Source organism: Ziziphus jujuba, chromosome 2 (genome assembly GCF_031755915.1).
Source record: "Ziziphus jujuba cultivar Dongzao chromosome 2, ASM3175591v1".
Taxonomy (NCBI): domain Eukaryota; kingdom Viridiplantae; phylum Streptophyta; class Magnoliopsida; order Rosales; family Rhamnaceae; genus Ziziphus; species Ziziphus jujuba.
In genome coordinates, this window is record NC_083380.1 from 16,690,519 (window position 1) to 16,701,683 (window position 11,165).

Below are 11,165 nucleotides of genomic sequence, written 5' to 3' on the forward strand. Positions count from 1 at the left end.
TTTTTGGTGAAATAAAAGATATTTTAAATAGAGTATTATTTACCATTACCAATTATGATCATTGTTTTACATGATAAAATTTAATTAATATTTAATTCTATTATTTTTTTATACAAAAATTCTTAAAAATGAACTTTTTAATTGTAATCATTTAAATTGTCATAGACCATCAGATCCTATTGGTATTGTTTATTGGTAGTGATAAATAGTATTTTTTTTTTAAATCAATCGAATCTAAAACATATAGAAGCAGAATATGATATTTTTCTTTTAAATCAATCGAATCTAAAACATATAGAAGCAGAATATGATTCAATCTTGGTATATTTTAGGCATGATACATATTATTATATATATATGCATAACATGTGTAACCAGTTCAAATTTCAAAGGAGTATAACTAAAGTGGGCTAGGAATTAATGCATTTGACTTGGCCACCAACAATTAAAAAGTGTTATTAGTCACAATTGATAACTATTATTGGTATAATTTAAATGTCATTTTTAATTTTCATAACTGTTCAATAAAATTTAATTTTCTAAATTAAAGGAGTGCATTCAATTTAGAATTTAAAAGATTTTAAAAATATTTAGAAGTTTAGAGGCATTTAATTTAGATTTTATAAGAGTTTGTATAAGTCAAATAATATTCAATTAAAATTTTTATAAAAATCCATTAAAATTCAGGTGTGTTCAATTAAGATCTTGTAAAATTCTTTTAAAATTTACATATGTTCAAAAAGTCATTAATTTTAAAAAATAATAGATTTTAATGGATTTGAAAATATTTTAAAAGTAAAATTGTGAAGAAAATTATCAATATAAAATTCAATTTTATCTTATGATTTCGTTGGATTTTTATAAATTTTTTATGAAGTGTATAGAATTCTATAAAATTTTTTAAATTTTATAACTCATTTTAAATCCATCAAATTCTAAATTGAATACATTTTCATAAATTTTTAAAATAAACTATTAATAATAATCAAATGTAATCAATTCATAACTGTCATACCATCAATGGTTGTATTGATGATTATATTACCAGTGATAAATTGTAATGCTGTTTTCAGTTTCCTAACATACTAGAGAAATAATAACGCTGTTTTTAGTTTCCTGACATACTAGAGAAAGTTAAAAGAGGTAAAAGGAAAATAGATTCTGAAAGTAGGAAAAAGAAAGCAGACTAAATGGAATAGGAAGATAGTGGTTTTTTTGGTGACGTGGAAGGCAATGGCTGGCAAACCAAAAAGTTGCCCAACATATTCAAATAATGACTGTGACAACTCAAATGTAGTCTATACCAGTTTGAGGTCCATTCCTGGTAGCTTTTAGACCATATAATTTTGTTGTACAACGTTATATATATATATATATATATATATTTTTTTTTTTTACTGAGCCTCGGATCCAATTCACAGGTTGGGATGGTGTTTCTAACCATCAAGGCTACCATATGATTTCTTGTACAACATTATATATTTTGTCACTAGCAATGTCATATTTCATGAAGTCGGCTTATCAATGTATTTTTTTAATGCTGTTGTTTTAGTTGGTTAGGGCGAGAACAAAATAATAACAAAAATTAAAAAAATGAGAAAAGGAATATTAGGAAGAAACAAGTGGGTTGAGATGAAAACCCCTCTTGCAAATATTCATTCCATATATATATATGTAATATATATATATAGGTTTATATATTTTATAAAATTTTTTTAGAGTGAAGAAAGTGATAAAGGTTGTCTCGATATGGTATATATATGGTGTGGTCAAGCTATATTCTTGGTTTTTTTGTTTTTTGTTTTTTTTTTTTTTGATGAATAAGATATTCTTGGTTTGTTCTTTATAGATCTCATGTGTCGCATAAACTTGAAAGGGTTAAAAAAAGCGAAAGCCATCTTTTTTTTTTTTTTTGAAAGAAGAAACACAAAGAATAGAAAGAATGGAAAAAAATAAAACAAAAAAAATGGAAATACAAAAGGAAAAAAAAAAGAAAAAGAAAAAGAAAAAGAAATTAGTGTAGCATATATGCAAGAATGTTGATTATCAAACACATTCTGTGGTCCAGTGATGCTATGGAATTTGAGAAATGACCGAAAATAGTAGTTTCCCTTCTATTTATGTCGTTGTACAAACCAGTCCCCACGTTAAGCTCACACGTGCCATCTGGCCATCAAATTTTTTATGAATTTTTTTTTTCTTTTTATTTTTACATTTTATTCTCACACATACACGCATATTTGTGTGCCTTTCAGACCCTTGTCCCATGTCTCCACAGCCCCACCTATATACTTATTTTATCTTTTACTTCTTTTGTTAATGAATATTTACTTTTTTAAACTATGTTTGAAAACAAAAAGTTTGGAAGAATATAAGTAAAAAGAAAAGGATACATTTGATGAGAAAAAAACAACGATGGATATTATAATAATGTTATTTGGATACTTTATGAAAATTAACTCAAAAGAAATAAATAAAAAAAATAATTAATGCAATTTATATTATTTATGATAATATCCTCCATATTAATAATAGTTTTATAATATTCACAAGTTTTATTAAATTCTTTTTCTTTCCCTTCCCCCCCTTTTTTTTTTGTGGGCAATTTTGGGTGGAAACAAAACTAATTCAAATAAAAAAATAATAATTTCCTCCCTTTCCTTTTCCTTCAGTCTTTCCTTTCCACTCATTTTTAACTATTTAAATAAAGAAATTAAATTATTTTTTCCCTTCTATTTTATCAATCCAAGCATAGTGTTAATAGTTTTAAAATCAGAAACTTTTTTTATTAAGTTTTGGATCAATTTGGGAGTCTAGGTTTAAAAATTTAATTATTGATTTATCAGGTTCATATAAGGTTTACTTTGCAAACTGCTCATATAATAAGGTTTAGTAGTTTAGTACTATATCATATAAGACATTAATGCAATTTTAAATATTTTTAGTTTTTGAAATAATCTAATGATTGATAAAGGGATATTAATGGTTTACTATCTAGTTGATATGATGTGAACATAACTATGTATGAGGTAGACTCACATTAAATCTATTAGATAATTTTATCATTAGAACTTCTTTTATCAGTGTTTGGATCATTGCAAATTTGAGATTCAAAAATGTATTAATGATAATATAAATTTAATGAGCAACTAAAATTTTATATCAGTTAAGTGAATGCCATATGAATTAAAATACTACTAATATATTTTTAAATTTTAGATCTTCAAATGATTCAAAAGTTAATAAAAAAAATTTTGATGGTAAAATCATTAAATAAATTTGATCTAATGAACCTAGTTGTATATATATATATATATAAATGTTATTCACATTTTAATAGTTTAAACTATAGAGAATAGTTTATTAATATCTATTTATATATACACATTTGGTAAAGGATGATAGTTTATCAATATGTATGTCATGAAATAAGCTTAGATAAAGAGCTCTTTACTTCTTTAAAATACGGTTCACTCTCCATAATTATTTGATTTCCATTAAGTGACAAAGTCTGATCCAATTTAAAAAATCCAATGACCATACAAAATGGATCTTACTTTAAAATGTAAATGTAATGTATCTTATTCAAGCTTGACTATGTATATTATTATATTTTTTCTCTGTATACTACTATATATTTTCTTTGGGCAATGAGAATATGAGATACACTATGGCTTTCAGGACTCCATGGTGGTTTTAGAGGAATTTTTCTATCACAAGTCAGATGTTATTATATAATAGAGTTATGTTGTTAAATGGAACCAAAGCATTTGTGAAAAATTCATTATAAATAGTTAATGGAATTATTTTCCGACATTTTAAATTTTAAGCTTATTTGGACTTAGAGTGGAACTCACATCGGAAAAGAATATATATATATATTTCCATTCTAATGTGAATGTCCATAGCTTAAATAACTTGCGAACAATAGTATTTAGCCTTATAAATAAGGATGATTGAAGGCTATGGTTAGGATTTAAACTAATTCTCTACCTAAAAACTACCTTTTAGTACAGATTTAAATCGTTAGAGACATTTTTTTTTTACTGTTTCGTTGATAATCGCTGCTAAATATTAATACGTTTGGCAAGTATGTGAATAAATTTCTAATTTGATGAAACTTCTTAAAGTGTCCATTAACAATGCAATAGAGTAAATTAAAGAAGCAATCAACTTGCACGTTAAGCGAAATATCTAAAGGCTTTTGTAGTACCTATTGTTTAATAAGGAGAAGATATTGAAGAAGAGAGAAATTACATGCTTTCAAGGAAACATGTACAAAGTTAAGCAATTTCACTTTTCTTTTCTTTCCCTCGTCTGAAACTCTAATATCCAAATTAAACATAGAATTAACAATAACGGTGATCACTAAACGTGTTGATTATGAATGAAAATTAGTCTTTCTTTAGCACACAGCATATACAAGGCATGATGAAATCTAGATGAATTTAAATTTTTTTTTATCGTTTTTAATTTTTTTTTATAATAAGATGAATTTAATTTTACTATATATAAGCAAATCTAAAATTCTTATTTTATCAATTTAATGTGAACCTGATTATATATATATGTTAATAATTAAATGAGACATGTTTTTAATATATCTAAATTCAATAGATTATATATTCTCAAAAGTGTAAATGTTGAGTATACTACAATTTAAGTATGAAACAAAAACTTGTGCATGCATGATAACTATTCTTCTATGAACTATCTTCTAGCTTATAATGATTGATATGGTAATAAGACAAATTTTATATAAGAGTGACACATCAGTTAATATTGAGTTATTAGTTCTATTAGTTCTTGAACCATACCTGTAATTGTACTTTGGTTTCTAAACTCTTTTCTTTGGCACATTGGTCTTTAAATTTCAATTTTGATACACTTTAACCTTTGAACTACTTTTTATATATTTTTTACAGTTTTAAGACATATAATTATTTACTTAATGCAATATGCAAAGGTCTTGTCGGAATATCTGATTTTGTAATTTTGTTGTTGCGCTATCACAATAAGCATATTTTATATTTTAAAATTTCTAATTTAAAGACCAAAGTGTAAATATATATATATATATATATATATATATATATTAATGAACTAAAGTACAACCTTAAACGTATTCAAGCCAAAAAAAAAAAAAAAAAAGTACAACCTTAAAAGTAGTTGAAGGACTAACAAAACTAATAATCATTAATTATTTAAGACTAAGGGTTATTAGTACTCTTAGTTCCTAAACCATAGTCACACTTGTACTTTGGTTTTTATTTTTATTTTTTCGGCATTTTGATCGATAAACTTTAGTTTTTGTTGTGCTTTGAACTTTAAAAAATATATTGTTCTAAAATTTTATGAATCTTGAGGCGTACATAGACTTGAGGCAACATGTAGAGTCTTAAGAGGTTGCCTAATTTGGTAATTTTATTGTTTTCATGTAGGTGCATTGTAAGCCTCAAAATCATTAAAAATTAAATTAGAAATAGTTTGAAGGAACAAAGTATAACAAAAAATGAAGTTTAAAGATCAAAATATAAAAAATTAAAAACCAAACTGTAAGTGTGAGCATAATTCAGAAATTAAGAGTGCTAATAACCCTAAAACTAAAAACTCAATTGAAATGTGACAACCATTAACCCTAATTAGCTATATTGTTATAACGTTGGAGAAAGTTCCTAAGAGATCAAATCTCGGTATAAATACCCAACTAATTTTTTTTCTTCTTTTTTTTGATAATCAAGGTAAATACCCAACTCAATTAGTTTGATTTTATTCTATGATTAATAAAGCAGTAAGCATTCCTACTTTGCCAAGGCAGGAAGCAAAAACTGGATGATGACCTTTCATGTTATCTAGTTTGGTATGGATCGAAAAGCGTCAATCCCCACAAAATAAGGATGTCATCTTAACGAATCGCCCATTAATTCTTGGCCTCTTTTCAGCATTCAACTTTCTAACTTCGTACCTTATTGTTTTCGACAGCAACCGTGTTCTTCGCTTCGCTTTGTACCTTAAAATTCTTGCCTCTCTTCCTCCTCCATCTCCTCCGGGTCCGTGATCATTATCCATATGATTGAAACCCTGCAATTTTTACACAAACCCAATTCATTAACATGTTTTCTGATAATCATAATCAAAATATCAAACATTAAGGATAAATATATATAACTTTCTTACCGCTTGGTACCCATTAAAAATATCACTGAAAATTATTGGTGGGTGTGTTGTGTGATTATAATTATGCTATGATGGAAGATGTTATCCATGTATATATATAGTGGGCGTCGGTCTCTTTGTCGCTTAATTACATGTAATTTGTTGAATACCATTATAGAAAAAATTATATATTATATATATATATATATATATATATATATATATGTATATATAGTGATGGATCAATGTATAGTGCAAAAGATTACCTTAAATTCAGGCAAGAATTCATCGGGATTAAGCTCGGGTGGAGTTCCAGTCGTCCATGGGGAAGCTTGGCTGTCCCAAGCAGTGATAACTGCTTCATAATTCAGCCTCAGGAATGTCCCCTTCTTCATCATCTGCTCCTTATATGATCCCTCATTATTCGCTATTTTCGTCGCCGTTACCCTGGAAACTAAGTTGTACTCTTCCTCCGGAACTGCTAGTGTTGATTGATCATTATAAAAAATACAATCCAAACAAGGGTTTAATTCACATGGTACAAAAGCTTCCATAGTTTTTTATTTTTATTTTTTATTTTTTGTATTTTTTTAAAATTTCTTCTTCTTTTTCTTCAATTTTCGCTCTTTGTTCTCTCCACCCAGTACTGACATACATACATATATGGTATTATATGAAACACACTTTTGTTTTTCAGCACTTGATAAAGTACTATACCGCAGGGTGGAGCACGGTACCACAAAATTGAGATGCTTTTTGAGTTTTAAGTAATTTTTCCATTTGTGGTATTGAGGTTGCTGCAGAGTGTGATTTTATGACAAAGGGAATTGTTTATTCCAGCATTTGCAGAATAATGTAGTTTAGCTGAATGGTGATATCGGTAAATTGAGAGATATTGCTGTCCCGTTTTCTATCTTTTCATATGTCCTTATCTTTTCTGCAAGTTTTGTACTTTCACAGTATTTATGAGACGAAAAAAGAAACAGACATTTAAATATTATACCTTAACAAACTAATTAATAATAAATTTTTAATTTGAATCATGCATCAATTTGCATCTTTTTTTTTTTTTCTTTACCATTTCACCTGTGAATTATAATATAAAAGAATCTTATATAGTTTCTATTGTTTATTTATTATTTATTTATTTATTTATTTTGGCAGGAAAGGAGATATTTATGAAGACTTTTTCTTTCACGTACGGAAACTTCTAAAGTTCTCAATATCACGTCTTTCCCTTTTCTTAGTAGATGATTAGATTCCTATGACTAGTACATAGAATTAAAGTACGAAAACCACCAATGATATGGCTTAATTAGTAAACAATTAGTGAAATAAATGAAAATCGATCTTCCTTAAATATTACATTAGCAGCATGAATTTGTATCTTAATGATTCTCCTTTGTATATATATAAAATTATGTTACAACACTTCACTAGCCTTAAAAGAATTTTTAGCTATAAGTACATATATGTAAGCAACCATTATGCTTTAAGCTTAAAAATTTGAAATGTACCACAAGAATGAAAATTGAAAAGAGCTAGTCACCATTTACAAATATATGACCAAACGAAGCTCCAATATTCTGATTATAACAAAACCCTCTTCAAACTTTTGAGGATTCATGAAAAGACATTAGTACTATTGTTAATTTGAAGAGAGAAAGAGAACTAACTAGAATATCGTCAAGGTAAAGCTACTAAAGATCGATAGTACCAACTTCCATTTATTGAAGGCAAAGCAAGTAGTACTTTTCCTTCCAATTTTGGTAAGAACATAGCAAAATTGGAAAGAGGCTGTTAACCTTATTTATTCACTACTTTAGGTATATACGGAAAACCATTATTAATCCCCATAAAAGATGTCCTCTTTACGAACCTTCCTTTCATTCTAGGCCTCTTCTCTGCATTCAGTTTCCTAACTTCGTACCTTATCTTCTTCGAAAACAGCCGCGTTCTTCGCTTCTCTCTGTACCTCGAAACTCTTGCTTCTCTTCCACCATCACTCCTTGCTCCTCCTCCTCCATATCCTCTTAGTCCTCCATGTGGGTGATGAAGATCTGTTGGCCCAAAACCCTGCAATATATATATATATATATATGTTAGTCCAACTTTGGTTCCCAGATAAAAATCTTCAACAAATGAATAAAAATTACTTACAATTTGTGTATATTTTGTTAGCGATAAACGCAAAAGCAGAGTAAAAAGATTGTATATATTGTGCAGACTCAACATGCTACTGTAGAGTAAGCTTATTGGGCACGCCATAACAAAATTATATAGAGAGATTAATTACCATGAAGTCCGGCCAGCCGTTGTTGGGATTAACCTCCGGTCGAATTCCGGTTGTCCATGGAGAAACTTGGCCATCCCAGGCAGTGATCACTGCCTCATAATTTAGCCTCAAAAATATCTCCTTCTTCATCTGCTCCTTAAATGCTTCCTCATTATTCATTTTCTTCGTCTCCATCGCCATCGAAACAACCTTGTCGTCCTCGATGGCTTCCGGCGATGACTCGTAACCAAAATTCCAATCTAAACATGGTTTTGCTTCACACGCAAGAATCCCTTCCATCTCTTCTTCTTCTTCATATTCTTCCTCGACTTTCACTCTTCGGTCTCCATCGCCATTAACATTGAAAACATCCAAATCACCTTCTTCTTTGCAATCCAAGATTTCCAACCCTTTGATATCACAAGAATCCTCATCGACTCCTCGACATAGCAGGCTCTCAACATCAGCTGCAAACTCAGCAAGCTCTCTATCCGACGGTAGAAACCCATGCAGATGATCCAACTCGTTTCCATAATCATGATCTCTCATCATATTCTCCGCTTCGTGACGATGATTATCATTTCTCTCCGTTGAAGTCTCGGTTCTCGAATTCCCGACTTCGTTGCAGAGCTCAGCCGCAAAAGGATCGAAGATCGGAACACGATAAAGAAGCTGTTCTTCACTATCATAATATGGTGTCGAAGTCTCTTCGTTGCTCAACTCCGGAACAAAAGGAAGAGGGTTATTGTTGATCAAGATTTTCTCATCTTCTTTGGCTGCTGCTGATATGGACTTGTTATGGCGGGGAGTTCTTGCTTTTCTCGTGAAACCTCGATGCCACGCCGGCGGGGAATCGTCGGAGATTACCGTGGAGTCGCCGAGCTTGAAAGAAGAAGTCTGGAGACGGACCCTTTCATGTCTGCTGGCCAATTGGTTAGCAGAGTGAACAGATGCATCGCAACTTTGACAAAGAAAAGCATCATCGGCGGCGCAAAACCACCGTGCGCGTTTCCGCAAACAGCTATCGCAGGCTCTCGCCGTCTTGCCTCCCATGGCATTTGCAGCTTTGGTTTCAGATACCATCAGGTGAACCAAAAAACGAATTAAAAAATAAAAAATAAAAAAAAAACAGTACTTTTGTGCTTTGGAAAAAAACTCAAACTAAGGCACAATGGAATATTGAGGTTTATAGCTCTTTCATATATATATATATATATATATTTATTTAAGGGACCCACCTTGGATTCAATTATTTGTGTAGGGAGCGTGAGAGAGAGGTTTAAAAGGCCCACGCTGGTGCTTTTACTGATATTGCTGTTTAGCTCAAAGAGCCCCATTCACTGTTTTTTGGCGGTTTTGAAGAGCCATGACTAATGGGGTTATATTTGATCATGGGGCACACTTTTTAGGACCCACCACAACTTGGTTCTCATCTATGTCTTGATTGGCTAATGTTTTGAAGTCAATCTCATTCTCTGGATTCTGATTGGATAGTCGTGGGATTGCATGTGGGACCCAGTAGAAGAATGGCTCTCTTCTCTCTCTGTCTCTGTCTCTGTCTCTCTCTCTCTCTCTGTGTCTCTCTTTCTCTCTGTGTCTGTATTTGTATTTGCTTTTGTAAATTTGCCTATCTGCTGGTAAATCTGAGTAAGACCCTTTTGTTGTTTTGTTTTGTATTATTGAATTGTTCATGTTAGGCTTTTAATAGCACTTGTTTTTGTGGTCCCCATTTTTTTGGAGTTGCTTTCAAAAATGTCACTCCATTTTCTTTCTCTCTCCATACATGTCCTGAATTTGAGCCATTCTGCTCCAGATGATGATCAAAAAATGGGTGTACGTTTTTGGGTCCTGACATTTAGACAATAATATGCAGCAGTTCGTTACTTCTGTTGGGTCTCAGACAATTCTGAACCATTCAGGGGCCAGTCTCTAGCTGGTTACATATTTGTGGAGTAAAAGTGAAAATTACATAAGTACAATATTTTTCAGCCACTATTTTCTTCTTTCAACCTAGAATTTTCCATTGAATATATATCATCCAATTAATGAATGTCTTGTGGCCATCTTCCAACCTGTTACACATTTATCCTATGGATCACCATGTGAGATGCAAAATACCCTTCAGCTAGCGGATCTGATTTTGTATGAATGAGCTTAAGTTTTGATAAAAAGAAATAGATTTTATAAAAGTCGAAATTAATGTTGTAAGTAATTTTCCAAGTTGGATCACGACACCTAGTAAAATAAAGTTTATTTTCCAAGTGGTGATAAATCAAGTCATAAAATTATAAACAAAATTTTAGATACTAAATAACATTGGTAATTCATAAAGATCGAATACATTAAATATAACTTAATAATGATCCTATACACATCAAGTTGATTACCGAATTTATCTAACATAGTAATAATTAGTTCATTGACCTAAGTTTCATTTAGCACACTTATTCATAATAATATTTTATTGATATCAACTTTTTTTTTTTACTAATAAACTTGTAACACATCAATTGGTAAAGTTAGTGTTGTAGCTGTTGACATAGCTTGATGTTCATATTGTAATTACACTTTGGTAATTAGACTTTAGCATTGTCTAGTTTGGTGAAATTGGACTTTTAATCCTTAAATTTAAAACATTCTAGTTTTAATCCTTAATTTTCAATGCATTGCATTTTGTAACAATTGGATATATTGCTCAATGATGTTTAATGATTCCATTAGATTTAACCAATAT

The 11,165-nt window shown here is 29.9% G+C and overlaps 2 protein-coding genes across 2 annotated transcripts; both read right to left on the reverse strand.

Annotated features, from left to right (window-relative positions):
• Positions 1–5,513: 5,513 nt before the first annotated feature.
• Positions 5,514–7,542, reverse strand: LOC125422538 (zinc finger protein CONSTANS-LIKE 7). The gene is made up of 2 exons (XM_048474563.2): positions 6,423–7,542; positions 5,514–6,081 (listed from the first exon to the last, which is right to left on the reverse strand). The coding sequence occupies exons 1-2, from the start codon at positions 6,708–6,710 to the stop codon at positions 5,878–5,880; spliced, it is 492 nt and encodes a 163-aa protein (XP_048330520.1). The 5' UTR covers positions 6,711–7,542; the 3' UTR covers positions 5,514–5,877.
• A 139-nt stretch (positions 7,543–7,681) lies between these two features.
• Positions 7,682–9,623, reverse strand: LOC125422537 (zinc finger protein CONSTANS-LIKE 16). Its single transcript, XM_048474562.2, has 2 exons — positions 8,453–9,623; positions 7,682–8,232 (listed from the first exon to the last, which is right to left on the reverse strand). Exons 1-2 carry the CDS (start codon positions 9,512–9,514, stop codon positions 7,963–7,965), a joined length of 1,332 nt encoding a protein of 443 aa, XP_048330519.1. The 5' UTR covers positions 9,515–9,623; the 3' UTR covers positions 7,682–7,962.
• Between the last annotated feature and the right edge of the window lie 1,542 nt (positions 9,624–11,165).